Source organism: Palaemon carinicauda, chromosome 11 (assembly GCF_036898095.1).
Source record: "Palaemon carinicauda isolate YSFRI2023 chromosome 11, ASM3689809v2, whole genome shotgun sequence".
Taxonomy (NCBI): Eukaryota; Metazoa; Arthropoda; class Malacostraca; order Decapoda; family Palaemonidae; genus Palaemon; species Palaemon carinicauda.
The window spans coordinates 124906227-124929395 of NC_090735.1; the positions used below are offsets into that span (position 1 = coordinate 124906227).

A 23169-nucleotide genomic window follows, 5' to 3' on the forward strand; every position below is an offset into this window, starting at 1 on the left:
CCCAAAGGACATACTGGTACGTTTCACAAAACTCATCCCTTTACCCCCATGGACGTACCGGTACGTCCTTGCAAAAAACTGCGATTTACATTTATTTTTACATATTTATGATAATTTTCTGAGAAACTTCAGGCCTTTTCCAAGAGAATGAGACCAACCTGACCTCTCTATGACGAAAATTAAGGGTGTTAGAGCAATTTAAAAAAAAATATACTGCAAAATGTGCTTGAAAAAAAAAATAACCCCTGGGGATTAAGGGTTGGAAAGTTCCAAATAGCTTGGGGGTAAAAGGGTTAATACTCTTATAACATTTGATATCATAAGGCTGCTTCAGAAAAAAAAATATATAATTACTGTATATCCATACAATTTCTTTGGGTTTTACAAATAATTATCGCAGCTGTATGAATACCTTGACTGTAATTAACTGTTTTCACTTCCATATAAACAGACTTTACATCATTATGTCTTTAGAATAGATCAAGAAAGATGAAGTGGAAGTGTAACTCTTAGCAATACACTAAAAACTTATTTTCCAATAATTATTCAAGAGCTTACACTATAGTCCATTTCTTTTAGCGATGCATATTTGCACCGACTAGCAGCGGTGCCCTTTTAGCTCGGAAAAGTTTCTGGATCGCTGATTGGTTGGACGAGATAATTCCAACCAATCAGCGATCACGAAACTTTTCCGATGCTAAAAGGGCACCGCTGCTAGTCGGTGCAAATATGCATCGCTAAAACAAATGGACTATAGTTCAATATTTGAACCCATTCAAAACTGTAACCTTTATTGTACATAGCACATTTTATGTACAAAATACATATAAACACTCTGTTTAGAATTATTGGCAGTAAACAACTTCTTTTTTCCCCTTTTAGAATTATTGGCATTAATCTTAAAAATGGCACGTCTCAAAATATTCTTAGTTGCTGGATATACCAAATATTGTACTGGTATAATGCTTCCCAGCCTCAAGAAGCAACTTTGTCAAATTTCCATGCAATACAACTGCACTCTGACGATAAATTTCACAGCCTTAATACTAACTACTAAAACACTCAATAGTAATTCAATATGCATTGTGTGAACAGGCTAACAACGACTAAAATATCAAGAGTTCTTTTTCTTCTTCTTCGGCTTATTCCCCGAAAATGCAAACGTAAATGTAACTCTAAGTAATAGTAAAAACATCAATGTCAGCCATTACTCTCAAAGCAATAAATATATTACATGGAGGGACACTAATTGAGCACCAGAGAAAAAACACGACACTTAAAAATAAAAATATATACGTATGTCAAAACTGCTTTCATTTGGCATAAAAAAACTTAATCCTAATATCACGGACTCAAACTTATGTACTGTATATGTATTTTAGTTTTCACAATTACAATAATTGAGTCAAACAGCAATATATCACAATAATTGATAGTGTTAGAAGGATAAAATTTGATGTACAGAAGTGCGTAGATATTACATTTAAATGAAACCTGGCTCCTTTTTTACATAGAGCTCGATGCACTCTTTAAAAATGAAAATAAAACAGCTACCCAACACAGTGAGAATCTAAAATCCAAACTTGGTTGTCTAGTTAAACAACTAATTTTTTAAATGATCATGAAATATTGGATTGTTCTGAAAACATACATCGCAGATGTCACAGCCATGGCTTATCATGGATGAATTACACATCATCTGTACATAGTAGCTTGATGCAGAATTGGCGCAATAAAGTTGATGGCATTCAGCAAGTGCTCTGGAAGCGGAAGAGACTGGGTGTTGAGGCTAGTACTGTACATCTGCTTCAGTGTCGCTGCGTCAATACCGATGTTGCTGCAATATAAAAATCATACATTATCATAAATATACCAAGGAACTTCCCCCAATTTTTGGGGGTAGCTGACATCAAACAAATGAAAAGAAGGGGACCTTTCCTCTCTACGTTCCTCCCAGCCTGACAAGGGACTCAACCGAGTTCAGCTAATACTGCTAGGGTGAAAACAGCCCACCCTCCCCGGTTATCCAACTGCTGAAGTAATTCTTGAAAACAGGTAACGCCTACATTGTAACTGTTCACAACAATACCACCTTGAGGTGTACCTCATTTCACTGAGACACTGCAAACAAATATTGTACAAGAAGTTTATTTTAAAACAGATTTAGAAAGAGTAAAAAAAAAAAAGACACCATAATTACTAAAACTTAACAAATCAAAATAAAATTATAAATTTCAGTAACTTTTTGTGAAGCTGAAAACACTTTACCCTGAATTAATAAGCAATCAAGATGAGGCATTTTACTGCTACATGTAATTCACTGAAGAAGCTACCTTAAGACAAATAAAAATATCCTCCTTCAGACAAATAAAAATATCCTCCTTTAGACAAATAAAAATATCCTCCTTTAGACAAATAAAAATCTCCTCCTTTAGACAAATAAAAATATCCTCCTTTAGACAAATAAAAATATCCTCCTTTAGACAAATAAAAATATCCTCCTTTAGACAAATAAAAATATCCTCCTTTAGACAAATAAAAATATCCTCCTTTAGACAAATAAAAATATCCTCCTTTAGACAAATAAAAATATCCTCCTTAAGACAAATAAAAATATCCTCCTTTAGACAAATAAAAATATCCTCCTTTAGACAAATAAAAATATCCTCCTTTAGACAAATAAAAATATCCTCCTTTAGACAAATAAAAATATCCTCCTTTAGACAAATAAAAATATCCAAGTACCTTTTCTTAGATGCCTTTGAGATTCCTGACATAATCTTAATGAGGGACATCAATGAACTATGCAGCTTCTTCTCAAAGACCATGAGCAGAGCCCTAATCTTCTGGTTGTCCTCGTCCTCATTTGAAGTATTTTCCGGAGCAAGTGTGACTTCTTCATCGCTGTTTTCACCCAACTTCCTATCCTTAGCAGCTGCGTTATCCTTTTCCTGCCTTCCGTCCTTGTCAACGTCCTTGTCGACGCCATCGTCACGATGCTCCTTGCCATCGAGACCTCCTTGATCTACTTTAAGTTTAGCCATGGAATGACACGTCTTCAAAGCTTGTTTGGTTTCAACCAGAAGTTGAAGTATGGAAATGTGGTGTTTAATCAAATGTTGCTGATTTGTCATCCCTAAAAATGAAAAACAGACAAATAAAGGGTTGAAATATGCTAATTATTGTATCCTAAAAGAAAAAAGACAAAGGTTTTAATTAGAAACCCTTTAAAAAAATTCTATCTGAAATAATAGAAAATTCACTTAACCTTTAGGGCTCACGAATCTTTTTTCAAACAGTTCACGTAAGCTTCATTGTTATCATTATTATTATTATTATTATTATTATTATTATTATTATTATTATTATTATTATTATTATTATTATTATTATTATTATTATTATTATTATTATTAGCTAAGCCACAACCCTAGTGGGGAAAGCATGATGCTATAAGCCCAAGGGATCCACCAGGGAAAATAGACATGTGAGGAAAGAAAATACAGAAACAGAGTAAAAAGTGTGCCTGAGTGTACTCTCAAGCAAGAGAACTCTGAACCAAGACAGTAAAAGACCATGGTACAGAAGCTATGGCACTTCCCATGACTAGAAAACAGTTTTGATTTTGGAATGTCCCTCTCCTAGAAGAGTAGTTTACTAAAGCTAAAGTATCTCTTCTACCCTGACTAAGTGGAAAGTAGTTACTGAACAATTACAGTGTAGTAGTTAACCCCTTGAGTGAAGAAGAATTTTTTGGTTATCTTAGTTTTGTCAGGTGTATGAGGAAAGAGGAGGATGAGTAAAGAATAGGCCAGACTATTCAGCGTATGTGTGGGCAAAGGAAAAAGGAGTTGAAACCAGAAGAGGATCCAACGTAGTACTACTGTATCTGGCCAGTCAAAGAACCCAATAACTTTTGAGCAGTAGTATCTCAAAAGGTGGCTGGTGCCTTGGCCAACCTATTACCTACAAGGTTTAATAAAAAAAATGGCTATTAATTCACAAAAATTATCTGAATATATTCTATAACCCCTGAATATATTCTATAACCCAACTTACATCTGCAAAATATCCTTCTAAAGATTTTCAAAGCAAGAAAAGTCATAATCTTTACTTACATCATAAAAAATATGGTATTCTCCCCTTTTATAATTTAGTATACAGTGCAGAACTTATTTCCTATTGACTACTGAATGGTAATTGTTAAATACATGTATATCAAAATAAGGTATATTTCATTTCCAATGGTAAAGATTCTTCTCTTTACAATTGCCTTTCAACTATGAAGTACTTGCATGGACACATTTGTTCAGTATCTGCTCTTGGTCAACAACTGTGCCCCCTGAGTACCCAATTAACCCTTTTACCCACAGGGTATTTGGAAATTTCCAACCCTTAACCACCAGGGGTTATTTTTTTAAGCACATTTTGCAGTATATTTTTTTCTTAAATTGCTCTAACAGCCTTAATTTTCATCATAGAGAGGTCAGGTTGGTCTCATTCTCTTGGAAAATGCCTGAAGTTTCTCAAAATATTATCAAAAATATGCAAAAAACAAATTTAAATGGTAGTTTTTTGCAAGGACGTACCGGTACGTCCATGGGGGTAAAGGGATGAGTTTTGTGAAACTTACCAGTACGTCCTTTGGGGGTAAAAGGGTTAATATTTTGTCATTGAGCTGAAATATAAAATCCTACCTTGTATCTGGTCCTCTATGAGAACAGCCCGGTCAAGTTGTACTTTCAAGATGTCCACAGGATTTTCTAATTGCATGAACAGAGCCGCTGCTTTATTGTAATTCCGTTCAGCCAGATGACGCATGTTCTTCGTGTCTGATTCTCCTGCCCTGAAAGATGAGCACAAATTATCTATCCATCTTAGATTGAAAAATATTTTAAAATGATAGTAACTACATTTCAGCAACTGTATACCTCTTCTGATGAATGAATACTACCGCACTTTTCAACTCAGAAATTACATAATATAACTAAACCTTGTGTAATCATTACAGCATGTACCTTATAAGTCATAGACTGCATCAAGCTTTATTCATATGATCATTTGAAAAAAAAGTTATATTACAGTATACTGTATGATTTAACCATGTTATAACAATCCCCGAGTGCAATTTCTTAAAACTGACTGCAACCCCAGTCTCATGGAAACGCTTTAAACGTTACAGATGCTGTCTTAGGAAAGATCTGGGAGTGATTTTTGTCTTTTGGAAGCGTTTTAAATGTTTTGAATGCGTTCAGGGAAATAACATTAACTGGATATTATGACTGAAGGACAACATCTTATCACACTAAACTTAACCCTTTTACCCCCAGGCTCTTTGGAAATTTCCAACCCTTAACCCCAAAGGGGTTATTTTTTCCCCAGCACATTTTGCAGTATATTTTTTAAAAATTGCTCTAACAGCCTTAATTTTTGTCATAGAGAGGTCAAGTTGGTCTCATTCTCTTGGAAAATGCCTGAATTTTCTCAAAAAATTATCAAAAATATGAAGAAAAAATTTTTTATAGCATTTTTTTGCAAGGACGTACCGGTACGTCCATGGGGGTAAAGGGATGAGTTTTGTGAAACGTACCAGTACGTCCTTTGGGGGTAAAAGGGTTAATATTGGAATAAATAATGCAATAAATCAATTCAATCTTAAAATTGAGACAGTATCAGAAACTTGTACAGGTACCTGACAGCACTATGATAGATGCCAGCTAATCTCATATAAATGACAGCTGCTCGATACTGGTATAACGGTTGCCGCGCTCCTGGAGACTTGACGTCACAATATTTGAGGGCCTTAGACAAAAGATCCACGATTTCTCGAGCAAGGTCATCACCGGCCTGGAGAAAATATATTAATACAAAATGAAAAATGTCATGCAAAGTAAAAACTTAATTTAGTTTGTTATTCTTTAACAGCAATGTAACACATAATACCTTAAAGATGCCAGGTATAACAACAGATATATAGTTTATAAAAAAGTATTACTACTATAAAGTATATAAAAAGTTGAATTCTAAAAGATAAAGTAAATTTCTCTTGATCAGAAACAATCTGATTTAAATAAGAATCACACAACTAAGGGGTTGAAGATTTTCTTAATGTGCATACAGTGCTATTGGTAATACTTGCAAAAAAGGATGTCAAGGCATAAGATCGAAGGAACTATTTTCAACAAACATTTTCAAGTAAACAGATTTCAAAGTGACACAAATGACAAATTAAGTCAATGCGTAGGTGACACAAAAACGATTTTTGTAATTTGAAAAAGAAATGACGAAAAGGAGTAATGGAGGTAAAAATTTAATGTAAATAAATACTGAAGAAAAGTTTTTTTTTTCTGAAAGTACAATGGGATTTTGAAGATGTACATTTTTATAGGATAGTAGTTACAATATGTAAAAAAAAAAAAATTATTACTCAGAAATATAAACTTATGTATAGCTGATATTGATGATGAAACATGTGTAAAAAGGATGATTTGCATGCAAGAGTTTCATTCTTCCATTTCCAAGTAATGTCAGAGCAAAAAAAAAAAAATATTTTACCCTTCCTTGTATAAGATTATTTTCCAAGAAAAACTTATATAAAACCCTTGAAGCAACTGATATAATCAGAAAATTATTTTACCCTACCTTGTATAAGATTAGTTTCCAAGAAAAAATTATATAAAACTCTTGCAACAACTGATATAATCAGAAAATTATTTTACCCTACCTTGAATAAGATTATTTTCCAAGAAAAAATTATATAAAACTCTTGCAACAACTGATATAATCAGAAAATTATTTTACCCTACCTTGTATAAGATTATTTTCCAAGGAAAAATTATATAAAAAACTCTTGAAACAACGGATATAATCACTTACCGCAAAAGCATAAGGTGGATGATCTTGCATCAAAGAGGCAAAGGTATACAATGTTGTACAAAATTCCCAAACAACTAAATCCCAAATCTCGATGCTCTTTTTCCTCTGCTTCAATATATCCAAAGCCTTTTGATATTCAGTCACAGCCTGCAAAGCAAAAAGGATTATTATTATTATTATTATTACTATCCAAGCTACAACCCTAGTTGGAAAAGCAAGATGCTATAAGCCCAGGGGCTCTAACAGGGAAAAATAGCCCAGTGAGGAAAGGAAATAAGGAAATAAATAAATGAAGAGAACAAATTAACAATAAATCATTCTAAAATAAGTAACAACGTCAAAACAGACACGTCATATATAAACTATTAACAACATCAAAAACAAATATGTCATAAATAAACTATAAAAAGACTCATGTCCGCCAGGTCAACAAAAAAGCATTTGCTCCAACTTTGAACTTTTGAAGTTATACTGATTCAACTACCCGATTAGGAAGATCATTCCACAACTTGGTCACAGCTGGAATAAAACTTCTAGAGTAATGCTAACATCAAATAAATGAATCCATGACCATGCGTGTAAAGATATTGAAATTGATTTGATACAGAGATCTCAACACACTGAGTTCCTTTGGATGTATTTTACGCCTGCTTTTTATAATTCATTCGACACTACGCATGCATTAATTACCATTTTTCTTCTTTTTTTATCATTTAGTGTATAAATTTTTAACCCTTTTACCCCCAAAGGACGTACTGGTACGTTTCACAAAAGCCATCCCTTTACCCCCATGGACGTACCGGTACGTCCTTGCAAAAAAATGCTATAAAAAAATTTTTTTTCATATTTTTGATAATTTTTTGAGAAAATTCAGGCATTTTCCAAGAGAATGAGACCAACCTGACCTCTCTATGACAAAAATTAAGGCTATTAGAGCAATTTAAAAATATACTGCAAAATGTGCTGGGAAAAAAATAACCCCCTGGGGGTTAAGGGTTGGAAATTTCCAAATAGCCTGGGGGTAAAAGGGTTAACAAAATATGTAATATATTTCAACAAAAATTCAATATATTTAATTATATGTAATAAGGTTTCATCTTAAATAGTTTATGTGCTAAGGCGAGTACAGCAAAATGTCCAAAAGAAGGGACAGAGGCTTGAGTGCCAATCATTTAGCAAGTGGTTGGCACTCAAAGAGAAATTGGAATGAATGGCGAGCGATTGCGATACAATTACGATAGCCTCTGCTGCTACCTTCCCGCTGAGGTAGCGGCAGTAAGGGAGTCAGCACATGAAGTTTCAATTGTGGTGGAAAATGGGGGAAGGGTGAACTGTGACGCCCTAGCAGTACGAACCAAACTCGAATGAGTCCCTCGTCAAGCACAGGAACTATGAGAAGAACAATCCCAGTATGTTTCTTTTTTTGATGTTGCCTACCTCCCAAAATTGGGGGGAAGTGCCATGGCAGTTATATACATACATACATACATATAACCAAGGCACTTCCCCCAATTTTGGGGGGTAGCCGACATCAACAAAAAAACAGAACAAAAAAGGGGACCTCTACTCTCTACGTTCCTCCAGCCTAACAAGGGACTCAACCGAGTTCAGCTGGTACTGCTAGGGTGCCACAGCCCACCCTCCCACATTTCCACCACAGACGAAGTTTCATAATGCTGAATCCCCTACTGCAGTAGTTATATAGATATATTATTCAAACCTTCCCTATCCTTACCTGGTTATAATAATGTCTCTCAGTCGCAGAAAAGACTCGGTGTCCCTCTGCAGGAACACAATAGAAGGCACATAACCTCATTAGTCTTCCCGTGTTGGAATGCAAAAGAGCAACGTTTGCTATATCACCAACTTGAGTAAAGGCTTCAATTCCACGATTCAATAGTTCCGCTGACTTGGTCCACAATTCCTTTGAGGCTTCAAATCCTACATTTTCTTCTTCCCAGAGTTCTGATGAAAAACATTGCAATACAGTATATAAATATTTGTATAAATTGTGAGTAAAACTTTTGAAACAATGTCTCACTTGTTATAAATCAGCAATAGATGACATGGAAAAGAAAAGTAATGACTATTTTCTTCAATAAAATGTAAACTAAAAACAGATATACCTGTACTGGTATTTCTGATGTACATTAATGAAAATATAATTAAATCTTACATCACAATGATATCATTGGCAGCCACAGCAACTGTAAATCCTAGATATTTTCACGATTGCAAATGACAACATATGGCAAATTTCTGGCTACATTCTACTTTTCATTTTAACCTTATCAGCTCATTTGATTTTTGAACATACAGTACAGTACTAACATAAAGTATGAATAATGTACAATTATCCAGCAGCAAAATGACACTATGAATAGTATTATGCTACAAAAAATTTCTAACGTAATCAATAAAAATATTACTACTGTTACATATCGGGAACAACTGTAGCGCAATTTGTCGTACACAAATTTCAGGACCCACCCGCATTTCAAAAAGTTACGGGAAATTCTATATACTGTATATTAGTTTCTAAACTTTCCATTACTGCGATAAATTCTAAACACTTACTGGCTGTTACTGACAAATTCTCAACACTTACTGGCTGTTACTGACACATTCTCAACACTTACTGCCTGTTACTGACACATTCTCAACACTTACTGCCTGTTACTGACACATTCTCAACACTTACTGCCTGTTACTGACACGTTCTCAACACTTACTGCCTGTTACTGACAAATTCTCAACACTTACTGCCTGTTACTGACAAATTCTCAACACTTACTGGCTGTTACTGACAAATTCTCAACACTTACTGGCTGTTACTGACAAATTCTCAACACTTACAGGCTGTTACTGACAAATTATCAACTTCTCAACACTTACTGGCTGTTACTGACAAATTATCAACTTCTCAACACTTACTGGCTATTACTGAAAATTATCAACTTCTCAACACTTACTAGCTGTTACTGACAAATTATCAACTTCTCAACACTTATTGGCTGTTACTGAAAAATTCTCAACACTTACTGGCCGACTGATTCATATACATGACCCCTAATTCATTACAGACATTGCCCAGTCTTCTCAGAAGATGGAAGTAGGTTTGCTTGTCGGCCGAAGAGAGAGCTTTCTCAAAATGTTGTAGACTCATAACCAGCGCTTCCTCGACATCACAGGCAAACTTTAACCTCTTGTAAATTTCTGGAATTAAATAAGTACGTAATGACAAGTGAAATTAAAGTTAGTTTGGAAGTTACAAGTATATTATGCTTTCTAAACTTCTTACAAACATCATTAAAGTCATGAACAATTAACCCTTTAACCCCCAGGCTATTTGTAAATTTCCAACCCTTAACCGCCAGGGGGTTATTTATTTCCCAGCACATTTTGCAGTATATTTTTTTTAAATTGCTCTAACAGCCTTAATTTTTGTCATAGAGAGGTCAGGTTGGTCTCATTCTCTTGGAAAATGTCTGAATTTTCTCAAAAAAATTATCAAAAATATGAAAAAAAAAATTTTTATAACATTTTTTTGCAAGGACGTACCGGTACGTCCATGGGGGTAAAGGGATGGCTTTTGTGAAACGTACCAGTACGTCCTTTATGGGTAAAAGGGTTAACAAAAATAACTTCCATAAATGTACTGAATTTATAAAATGTTATTTTCATTATTAAAATAAATTTTTGAATATACTTACCCGGTGATCATATAGCTGTCAGCTCTGCTGCCCGACAGAAAAACCTAAGGACAAAATACGCCAGCGATCGCTATACAGGTGGGGGTGTACATCAACAGCGCCATCTGTCGAGCAGGTACTCAAGTACTCCATGTCAACACAGAACCAATTTTCTCCTCTGCCCACTGGGTCTCTATTGGGGAGGAAGGGAGGGTCCTTTAATTTATGATCACCGGGTAAGTATATTCAAAAATTTATTTTACAAATGAAAATAACATTTATCAATATTAAACTTAGCCGGTGATCATATAGCTGATTCACACCCAGGGGGGTGGGTAGAGACCAGCATAATATGTTAACATTAAGAGCTAAGTATTTTGTATTTCATTTTAGCAGTTATTCAAAATAACAAACATAAAATTAATAAGTACCTGGTAAGGAAGTCGACTTGAACAATTACTCTGCCTTTTTAAGTAAGTCTTCCTTACTGAGCCTCGCGATCCTCATAGGATGCTGAGCGACTCCTAGGAGCTGAAGTATGAAGGGTTGCAACCCATACTAAAGGACCTCATCAAAACCTCTAATCTAGGCGCTTCTCAAGAAATGACTTTGACCACCCGCCAAATCAAGTAGGATGCGAAAGGCTTCTTAGCCTTCCGGACAACCCAAAAACAATAATAAAACATTTCAAGAGAAAGATTAAAAAAGGTTATGGAATTAGGGAATTGTAGTGGTTGAGCCCTCACCCACTACTGCACTCGTTGCTACGAATGGTCCCAGAGTGTAGCAGTTCTCGTAAAGAGACTGGACATTCTTAAGATAAAAAGACGCGAACACTGATTGCTTTTCCAATAGGTTGCGTCGAATATACTTTGCAGAGATCTATTTTGTTTAAAGGTCACGGAAGTTGCGACAGGTCTAACTTCGTGTGTCCTTACCTTCAGCAAAGCTTGGTCTTCCTCATTCAGATGGGAATGAGCTTCTCGTATCAACAGTCTGATAAAATAGGATAAAGCATTCTTTGACATAGGCAAAGATGGATTCTTAACTGAACACCATAAAGCTTCAGACGGGCCTCGTAAAGGTTTTTAAATAGAACTTAAGAGCTCTTACAGGACATAAGACTCTTTCTAGTTCATTTCCAACCATACGATAAGTTTGGAATATCGAACGATATTGGTCAAGGCCGAGAAGGCAGCTCGTGTTTGGCTAGAAAACCAAGTTGTAGAACATGTAGCCGTTTCGGATGAGAATCCGATGTTCTTGCAGAAGGCATGAATCTCACTGACTCTTTTAGCTGTGGCTAAGCATATCAGGAAAAGAGTCTTAAAGGTGAGATCTTTCAGGGAGGCTGATTGTAGCGGTTCGAACCTGTCTGACATAAGGAATCTTAGTACCACGTCTAAATTCCAACCAGGTGTAACCAAACGACGCTCCTTCGTGGTCTCAAAAGACTTAAGGAGGTCCTGTAGATCTTTATTGTTGGAAAGATCTAAGCCTCTGTGACGGAAGACTGATGTCAAAATGCTTCTGTAACCCTTGATAGTGGGAGCTGAAAGAGATCGTTCTTTCCTCAGATATAAGAGAAAGTCAGCTATTTGAGTTACAGAGGTACTGGTCGAGGATACGGATACTGACTTGCACCAGTTTCGGAAGATTTCCCACTTCGATTGGTAGACTCTAAGGGTGGATGTTCTCCTTGCTCTAGCAATCGCTCTGGTTGCCTCATTCGAAAAGCCTCTAGCTCTCGAGAGTCTTTCGATAGTCTGAAGGCAGTCAGACGAAGAGCGTGGAGGCCTTGGTGTACCTTCTTTACGCGTGGCTGACGTAGAAGGTCCACCCTTAGGGGAAGTGTTCTGGGAACGTCTACTAGCCATCGAAGTACCTCGGGGAGCCATTCTCTCGCGGGCCAGAGGGAAGCAACTAGCGTCAACCTTGTCCCTTTGTGAGAAGCGAACTTCTGCAGTACCTTGTTGACAATCTTGAACGGAGGGAATGCATATAGATCTAGATGTGACCAATCAAGTAGAAAGGCATCTATATGAACTGCTGCTGGGTCCGGGATTGGTGAGCAAAATATTGGGAGCCTCTTGGTCATCGAGGTTGCGAAGAGATCTATGGTTGGCTGGCCCCAGGTGGCCCAAAGTCTCTTGCATACATCCTTGTGGAGGGTCCATTCTGTTGGAATTATTTGTCCCTTCCGACTGAGACAATCTGCCATGACATTCAAGTTGCCTTGGATGAACCTCGTTACTAGTGAAATGTCTAGACCTTTTGACCAGGTGAGGAGGTCCCTTGCGATCTCGTACCATGTGAGAGAGTAGGTCCCTCCTTGATTGGAGATGTACGCCAAAGCCGTGGTGTTGTCCGAGTTCACCTCCACCACTTTGCCTTGAAGGAGAGACCTGAAGCTTGTCCAGGTCAGACGTACTGCCAGTAGCTTCTTGCAGTTGAAATGCATTGTCCTTTGACTCGAGTTCCATAATCCCGAGCATTCCCTACCGTCTAATGTCGCACCCCAGCCTACGTCCGATGCGTCCGAGAAGAGAACGTGGTTGGGAGTCTGAACAGTCAGGGAAAGACCCTCTCTAAGGTTGATATAGTCCTTTCACCAAATCAGACCAGACTTTATCTTTCCGGAAACCGGGATCGAGACCGCTTCTAGCGTCTTGTCCTTTTTCCAGTGAAAAGCTAGATGGTATAGAAGAGGATGGAGGTGTAGTCTTCCTAGTGACACAAATTGATCCACGGATGACAGTGTCCCTACCAGACTCATCCACAGCCTGACTGGGCAGCGTTCCTTCTTCAGCATCTTCTGGATGGATAGCAGGGCTGGGGGTTGATCGTCTTGTTCAGCAACGTCCTCATCAGAGGGTTCCTCATCTGAAACTGATGAGGAAACGGCAACGGAGTGGGCAACGTCTGACTCGCTGAATCCGGTCGCACTGGTGGATGCGTGACGGAGCCAGACGCAATATCATGGCACTACTGCACAGTCTGTGAACTGTCAACAACCATGGTTGCGCGAGGAAGTACAGCGTCAACCCGAAACTGTCTAGACTGTCTGGGTTGTGCAGTCAACACCCTACCGGGTTGCTGAGGTTGACGCACTGCGTCACAACAAGTCACCTCTGCTGGTTGTTGAACGTCTTCCTAGTGACACACTGAACGTCAACAACCACCTCCGAGCGTCGCTTAACGTCAACGTGCGACTGGCAACCCACACTGGGTCGCATCGGTGGAGGAACCACCTCAACTGGCAGACGCGAGTAACAGGGCGCACAACCAACCGGTAGGAAGGTTGTTGGCCAGAAGGTTCTTCTCCATATTTAAGTCCTCTATCAAGGACACAAGCTTGGACTGCATGTCTTGCAGCAAAGCCCAATTAGGGTCTACGGGAGCAGGTGTGGCAACAGACGGGGTTAGCGACTGAGGCGGAACCATTTACCATCCCTGGAAGCCTTGTTATGTGTGCATAATAGTACAGCAAAACTTCAAAGGCTCGACAAAAGTTGAGAAGTTGACCTGTAAACAACTGGAGCGTCTCCTGGCTAGGCGCCAGGGCGAGTCTACCAGAATTGAGAAGTCTACCTGGGCAGAGGCATGAACTCCCAAGCCGAGAACTTCTCTTGTGTCCTATCAGACTCTCGCTCTATAAGCCAGTTTAAAAGAAGGGAAATCAAAGGCTGTATCCCTAAAACTCCTCCTGGTGCAAAACCAGTCGCCTAGCCAACATAACGCTCTCTAGGAGAGCGAGAGAGCACTAGCTTAACAACAACGGCTTCGAAGTAGCTAGGCCTAGTGTAAGTTCTGACGTGAGGCGAACGAGGAGCAGCAGTTACAAGATCCGGACGAAGATCCTTAAAAAATCATCATGATTTAATTAAAGTCCATAGGAGGCTAAGCAGCTTAAGGCTCCTCTCCAAATGACAGAGTCCTCAAAGGAATATCAATAGGAGGGAGAACAGCACTTTCTCATCTACAGGAACCTTGTCCGAGAAAAGCTAGGTATCTCAGTGAGGGTCTCACTGGTGCATTAGCAGCAGACCAGAAGGCAACGTTATGTAACTGCCTGACAGTCTGTGAACAGCCAAAAACTGAACTGTCAACCACAACAGGTGCGTGAGGACATACAGCTCTGGTGCATTAGTAGCAGACCAGAAGGCAACGTCATGTAACTGCTTGACAGTCTGTGAGCTGGCAACAACCATAGCTGTGTGGGGAAGCAAAGCCTCTACTCCTGACTGACTAGTCTGCTGCGGGCTAGTAGCGGTAACCACAGTGGGTTGCGGAGGTTGACGCACAGTGTCAAAACAAAGCAACTTAACTCCACCCTCCTGTTGTTGTGGCAACTCGCGAACGTCAACGGAGGGTAGCGTGCGTCTGTGAACGTCAACGTGCGGCTGGCAGGGTACACTGCGCATGGGAGGTGGAACTCTCACAAGCGGAGTGCGGGAGCAGGTAGCGTCAGTGTCTACTGTACGCACAACCGTGGTTGGTTGTAGGCTAACGGGTGCAGCGTCAACCTACTCCGCACGATACTCCTGCATAAAAGATGCTAACTGTGTCTGCATAGACTGTAGCAAAGACCACTTAGGGTCTACAGTAGCAGGTGCGGCAACAGACGGTGTTACTGCCTGTTGCGGTACCGCTTTGCCTCTCTTAGGAGGTGAGCAGTCGTCGGAAGACTGCAGCGAGTCCGAACTGACCCAGTGGCTACACCTGGGCCGTTGGACTTGCGCGGAAGGGACCGACTTGCGCTTAACAAGCTGCGAGACCTTGGTCCAAGGTTTCTTACGAGAAACCTCTTCCGCAGACGAGAAGTAAATGGGCTCTCTCGTCTTTGTGTGGGTGGGGCGATCTTGGGTAGATACGCCCGAAACCACGGAGGGAAAACGTCTGTTCGTTGATCAAGGCCTGACGAACCCATAAGTCGTTCGACATTACTTCTCCCCTGGGCTTGGGAGCTTGCAAGAGGTCCTGGACTAGGTGAACGACAGGCACGAACAGACGAACCCTCGGACGCAACACTGTAACACTTGCGCATATCACTTTATCACTTCGATTTTCTGTTTTGCACTTATTTCACTGAAATCGAAACTTTTACTGATTTCTACCTGAAACACGCAATTCTACCCTTCATTAAAAGGTAGTAATTGCGAAAACAGTCGTATAATGCAGCTCATTAATACTAGCAAAAACAGAAAACATATAAAGATAAAGAATTCAGTGGCTGGGAAAGAGACTAAACACTAGTTCAATTAAACTACGTTTACAATCTCTCACCGCACATAGCCTGGGGACAAGAATAAAACCCTAGAAACGTTTTACTTTCTTCCCCGTACAGCGACTAGGGAGGAGAGTGACACGAGAACAACGTTACCCGCTTGAACGGAACGTTTTTTCTCCTCTCTCTCCCTCAGTCTCTATCTCTCTCTCTCTCTTTCTCTCTTGATATCGCACCTGAGAGAAGAGCCCAATTATATATCGTCAAAAAAAAACATGTTATATGGCTAAAGGAAAAAACTGAAAGGTTTTCCAAATAAAAAGTTCCTTTAATTTAGAATTTCAACCATTTAAGTTGAGAAAGATTGAACGAAACGTCAGAATCGATTTACTCTTACTGCAAAGTGAAACCGTGATACACTCTCTCTCTATCGTAACGATAGAGCGCATGTTGAACGTCCTGAACGTCAACAACTGCGTAGTCTAAAAAAACTAAACGTTAGTTCATCTTTGAAAACAGTACGAAGACTATCAAAGAAATTCTTTCATAAAACATTAAATTTAAAAAGTTTTAAATTCTTTAAAGGCTAAATACGATATAACGGGCTCAACGTTGATTAACTTCGGTTCCAAGTTAGGACCGCCTACTATTAGGAAAGGTCGCATATAAACAAAACATAAAAATTTATTTTTATATGTTTATATTAACTGGAAAGTTAATCGAAGAGGCCTAATAAAGGCGGAGAGATATAAAATATATAGATCTATAACGTGTTAAGCAAAATTACTAAAAACCTAAACACACTTCCGTCTAAGGGAAGGGTCGGCCATTTAAAAGTGAAAGAGAGTCCATACTCTCTTAGTCACCATAATTAAATCTATCCAAAACGAGTTCAAGTTTTGAGATGAAGATAAAACCCCTGCATAGCGAAAGCTCAAAACTAGAATAGTGTACTTCACCAAATAGTTGTGAAAACAAATCCAGTTAGTAACAGCGTATTTTAGTAGGTCTTGCCAGTGGCACGACAGAGAGAAAATTGGTTCTGTGTTGACATGGAGTACTTGAGTACCTGCTCGACAGATGGCGCTGTTGATGTACACCCCCACCTGTATAGCGATCGCTGGCGTATTTTGTCCTTAGGTTTTTCTGTCGGGCAGCAGAGCTGACAGCTATATGATCACCGGCTAAGTTTAATATTGAAAACTGTAAAATAAAAAGGATGAAATCGGTGACAAATGTAAAATCAACTTAAGATATAAAGAAGCATGAATGCAAATTATAAAGAAATTATTCCAAACAGCTGAAGTTTATAGCAGGGTGAGACACAACAGAATGGACTGAGCAATTACTGTACTTTCACGCTTGTGTGCAATGCATACACAGGACATCTTAGGGCTCCTTCTCAATTATTATTATTATTATTATTATTATTATTATTATTATTATTATTATTATTATTATTATTATTATCATTATCATTATCACTATTATTATTATTATTATTATTATCATTAATAGGGGATTCAGCATTATGAAGCTTCATCTGTGGTGGATAATGGGGGAGGGTGGGCTGTGGCACCCTAGCAGTACCAGCTGAACTCGGTTGAGTCCCTTGTCAGGCTGGGAGGAACGTAGAGAGTAAAGGTCCCCTTTTTTATTTTTGTTTCATTTGTTGATGTCGGCTACCCCCCAAAATAGGGGGAAGTGCCTTGGTATATGTATGTATATATTACTTGCTAAGCTACAATCCTAGTTGGAAAAGCAGGATGCTATAAGCCTAGGGGCTCCAACAGGGAATATAGCCCAGTGAGGAAAGGAAACAAGGAAAAATAAAATATCTTAAGAACAGTAACATGAAATAAATATTGCCTATATAAACTATGAAAACTTTAACAAAACAAGAGGAAAAGAAATAATACAGAATAGTGTGCCTGAGTGTACCCTCAAGCAAGAGATCTCTAACCCAAAACAGTAGAAGACCATGGTACAGAGGCTATGGCACTACCCAAAACTAGAGAACAATGGTTTGATTTTGGATTGTCCTTCTCGTAGAAGAGCTGCTTACCATAGCTAAAGAGTCTTTTCTACCCTTACCAAGAGGAAAGTGGCCACTGAACAATTACAGTGCAGTAACCTAATGAATAACGATTGCCCATAAAGAGATGAAAATACTTGCCTTCGGAAGGTTCAAGGCACTCGAACAATCCAAGCATATCCTGATGCACATTAGTCACATTGTTGAAATCTTCAATATGGCTGGCTACCTCCTCCCAGGATTTGGAAAGCATATAATAAGTGTCCCCAGCTAATGCCAAGGCTTGATTTGGTACGGGAATCTCCAGATGCCCACAGAGACGGCTAGCCATACAGTGCCAGGCATGGAAGGAGAACTTGATATACCGCAATGCCAGACCATACCTGCGAACATATTTACTTTTGTAAAAGTATTCTTTGTTAAAAAGCATGAATCATACCACATTATATCGCATCATATTTACTTTTGTACAAGTATTCTCTGTTAAAAGGCATGAATCATACCACATTATATCATATCATATTTACTTTTGTATAAGTATTCTCTGTTAAAAGGCATGAATCATACCACATTATATCGCATCATATTTACTTTTGTATAAGTATTCTCTGTTAAAAGGCATGAATCATACCAAAAATTATATCGCATGCATACTGAATAATAGGTCGTTGAACATATTTACTTTTGTATAAGTATTCTCTGTTAAAAGGCATGAATCATACCACATTATATCATATCATATTTACTTTTGTATAAGTATTCTCTGTTAAAAGGCATGAATCATACCACATTATATCGCATCATATTTACTTTCGTATAAGTATTCTCTGTTAAAAGGCATGAATCATACCAAATTATATCGCATGCATACTGAATAATAAGTCGTTCTGGGAGTGAGCTCGTAACCTAAAATGCTCACATTATAAAGTAATTCTTCTTAAAAGAAATACCGGAAATCCACTTGATGCATTCCCAAGTCCACAAATACAAATATGCAGTCAATTTTAAAGCTTTGTAAAGCTAATTATTAAACAATTTATAAGCCCTAACATAAGATATGAATAGAAATTAATAATTTGCAATGAAAAATAGAAATAAATGACAAATCAACTTGCACTTTATGTGAGGAAAATCACGACTGGCATGAGTGAGAGAGGAGATGGAAGGGGTTACTGCTTGAAAGGAGAATCTCTCTCCATGAGCAATTCTTGGTAAAATACTGGGAGTTCTTTCTTGAGCAACATTCCCTATCGCTAATTAAATTACTTAATTTACACTTTCTGGACTCTTGGTCATCTCTTTATCTTAAACTCTGACATTCAATTTTGACGCGGAGCCTATCTTGAGATGACTGCTGTTGTCTTTTCTTTAAAATTGCATAAAAATGGGGAAATATCACATGACTCCTGTGTAGGTGGTGTATGGTGTATGCTAGTCCTGTTAGTACTTGTCAACAAAAAAAAATTACCACAAGTGACACTTCTTTTTCTTGCAGTTCTAAGTTACTAGTAACCTGAGGCACAACACTAAAAGGAAAAAAGCCATACGTCACATGCAAAATGAATTTCAAGTTTACGTGCAAGTAGCTGTGAAACTAAATGAAAAGAAATCTCAAGTTGAATAAAGAATGCAATACACTAACAAATTCATAACTTGCATCATTTCACACTTTCAAATATATTTATGCTTATTTAACTTCAATATGAAGATAGATGACCTATGCTCAACATATTTCTTTCACTGGATCTATTTCCTTGCATGTACAGGTACTACTTTCATACGATTGAATTTACACTCTTTTTTTTTTGTTTTTGTTTCATTTGTTGATGTCGGCTACCCCCCAAAATTGGGGGAAGTGCCTTGGTATATGTATGTATGTATGTATAAAGGTGATAAGGTCATGCAGTAACTTACCTTTGAGCATTGCACGATGACCGTGCTAATACCAGATAAACCAAAGCGGCCTTTCTCAAGAGCAGCACACTAAGCTTATCCCACCAACTGGCAACTATATACTGGTGACTCAAGATAGACACTGTTAGTTGTGTATCTATCTTTTTTTCCTTGGCAATAACTAAAGCACTATTATCTTTGCTGTTCAGTGGCGAATATGGCATTGGGATAGGTTGGAAAGGCCGGGCCATTTTCGGTTCTTGTTGCTCTGGACTCCTGGGAGAACACATTGGAGATTCCTTTTCTCCGGGAGAACCGCTATGCTCTTGCTCCTTGCCTCTTGAATCGCAGAGGCACTGTAGTGCCTCTACTACGTGGTTTAAAGCATTGTAACATCGTTCTTCTAGCGATCCCAAGAGGGGAGGGGCTCTGGAAAATACATTAATATAAAATATTGAATCTGTGGTGGATAATGTGGGAGGGTGGGCTGTGGCACCCTAGCAGTACCAGCTGAACTCGGTTGAGTCCCTTGTTAGGCTGGAGGAACATAGAGAGTAGAGGTCCCCTTTTTTGTTTTGTTTCATTTGTTCATGTCGGCTACCCCCCAATTGGGGGAAGTGCCTTGGTATATGTATGTATGTATGGAAAACAAATACAGTTTGACATATCTATATTTCCTTTGGCTTAGGAAACTGAAGGCTAAAGGCCACTTGTAGAACATGATATGATTACATTAAAAATCTATACACTAAATACAAGTCTTCAGATAAAAGCCTGCAATAATATTTCAAAGTTAAAAATTTATACACTAAATACAAGTCTTCAGATAAAAGCCTGCAATAATATTTCAAAGTTAAAAAGTATCTGTAAAGAACACCTTATACTCTACAGTTCTTCTTTAAAATTGATAAGCATTTAATCATTTTCAAACTACTTAACCCTTTTACCCCCAGGCTATTTGTTAATTTCCAACCCTTAACCCCCAGGGGGTTATTTTTTCCCCAGCACATTTTGCAGTATATTATTTTTAAATTGCTCTAACAGCCTTAATTTTTGTCATAGAGAGGTCAGGTTGGTCTCATTCTTTTGGAAAATGCCTGAATTTTCTCAATAAATTATCAAAAATATGAAAAAAAAAAAATTCTTATAGCATTTTTTTGCAAGGACGTACCGGTACGTCCATGGGGGTAAAGGGATGGCTTTTGTGAAACGTACCAGTACGTCCTTTGGGGGTAAAAGGGTTAATCATTTTCAAACTACTTAAAACTATACTTACTTGTAATAGTGAGACTGGGTTTTTGTTGCATGTGGAAGGCACAAGGAAGAAACCTTTATAGTAGAACTTGGATTAGAAGGTGCAACTGACTGAGACTCGAATCTACACGAGTTCTCTTCGTCGCTAGAGCACTCGGCTTCCTCATCACTTCCTCCACCCGACAGCCATTCGCTATCTTCATCACTGCAATCCGACAGGACCGGTGAATCTGGATCGATGTCTTGGGGCACATATAAATCTGATAACATGTAATGCGCTGATGAGACAATCTGTAAAAAATAAGGGCAATTTAATATGTTAACATTTTCCTACCAAATACACAATACTTTATAATATACTGTACAATCAAACTGCTACAATGCTGTTTGCAATTTAAAACTGCTGATTTAAATTTTGTTTTATAAGAAAGCAACTGAAAACAACTGTATTTTAAAGTATATTTTTCAGGAATAACTTAATAAATATACAAATAAAAAACAAAAACATTACAGTACTTATTTTTTTCAATTTATGATTATTCTTATAGATGCTCTCACAATGGTAAATTACTTCTCTATTAATGTCTCCCATGAAACAAAGTCTTATACATAATACAGTACTGTACTTAATTTTATTGGTTTCTTATGTTATACATAATAATTCAGCACTGTATTCATTTTATTACAGTATTCTGTTATACATAATAACTACCTGATTTTACTGCAGTATTCTGTTAAATGTAATCATACAGTACAGTACTTAATTTTATTGCAGTATTCTATGCTCTATTTAATAATACCATACTTGATTTTATTCAATTTGGAGCAAATGCTTTTTTGTTGACCAGGCAGACATGAGTCTTTTTATAGTTTATATATGACATATTTGTTTTTGACGTTGTTAATAGTTTATATATGACATATCTGTTTTGACGTTGTTGCCTTTTTTAGAATGATTTATTGTTAATTTGTTCTCTTCATTTATTTATTCCCTTATTTCCTTTCCTCACTGGGCTATTTTTCCCTATTGGGGCCCCTGGGCTTATAGCATCTTGCTTTTCCAACTAGGGTTGTAGCTTGGATAGTAGTAATAATAATAATAATAATAATAATAATAATAATAATAATAATAATAATAATACAGTATTCTATGTTAATGTAATGCTCTATCACAAAAACCTTAATTAAAAAAACAACAGGAAAAACTTTACCTTGGGATATTCTTTCTTATCTAACAAAGTCAGTGAATTCTTGAGTAATGCTCTAATTGTAGCTATCTTGGTGTGATAGTCCTCCGACGACCTCATGTTCTTTGCTACGCGGTAGAAGAGCATTGCCACGGGCACAGTGAAGGGATTGCCCGAGTCCTCGGTCTGCGTTTCCTCCTCGTTTCCGTCGACACAAATCCGACCCTCGAAACTGAGGGATGTCAGGTCATAAAGCTTGACAATGTCATCATCCTTTCCTGCAATAAAAAAAGTACTTATTGAAACAATTGAAAAGGAACATAAATATGTGAATTATTATTGGCAGCAGCAGTAGGGGATTCAGCGTTATGAAGCTTCATTTGTGGTGGATAACGGGGGAGGGTGGGCTGTGGCACCCTAGCAGTACCAGCCGAACTCTGTTGAGTCCCTTGTCAGGGTGGGAGGAACATAGAGAGGAAAGGTCCCCTTTTTTCATTTGTTTGATGTTGGCTAACCCCCAAAGTTAGGGGAAGTACCTTGGTATATGTATGTGTAATATATTAGATATTACTTGTTTAAAACACATGACCTACAGGTCACTGTGGAAGTAAGAGAAGTGTGAGAAATGCCATAGTCATATCTTAAGCAGGATGCGAATGCCAAACCTCAGCAATGTAACATTTTTCATGAAGAGTAAACACAACCAAGTCCGTGAGAAAGAAGTAGTCTGTGAGAACGGAACAAGTACCTTCCGGTATTAATGTTGTGTTTACTATAAATCCATAAGTGCTGAGAAAATAGTATAAACTTTTACGTGAATATGGATATTTGTGGCAGTTCATTTTGAGATGTCATACGGAATGGTCATCCGACCAAACCATCTATACTCCTGTGATGGAGATGTTAATACTGTGTTTAAAGAATAAACTATTTTAAAGTTAACTTACTTAGACTTTACTTGAAGATGTAACAAATAAATCTAATCTATAACACATTTAAGATGAC

General features: G+C 37.8%; 1 protein-coding gene across 1 annotated transcript in view; it reads right to left on the bottom strand.

The window, feature by feature from the left end:
• Positions 1–822: 822 nt before the first annotated feature.
• The window catches only part of LOC137650176 (erythroid differentiation-related factor 1), a 36847-nt gene continuing 14500 nt past the window's right edge, over positions 823–23169 (bottom strand). Inside the window, exons 7-17 of the mRNA XM_068383341.1 lie at positions 22189–22442; positions 21000–21268; positions 19745–20152; positions 17972–18213; positions 9919–10092; positions 8612–8841; positions 6877–7023; positions 5693–5847; positions 4698–4846; positions 2746–3136; positions 823–1837 (exon numbers count right to left, since the gene is read on the bottom strand). Coding sequence (XP_068239442.1) covers positions 1696–1837; positions 2746–3136; positions 4698–4846; positions 5693–5847; positions 6877–7023; positions 8612–8841; positions 9919–10092; positions 17972–18213; positions 19745–20152; positions 21000–21268; positions 22189–22442 — 2561 coding nt within the window. The 3' untranslated portion in view covers positions 823–1695. The remainder of the gene's footprint in view (positions 1838–2745; positions 3137–4697; positions 4847–5692; positions 5848–6876; positions 7024–8611; positions 8842–9918; positions 10093–17971; positions 18214–19744; positions 20153–20999; positions 21269–22188; positions 22443–23169) is intronic.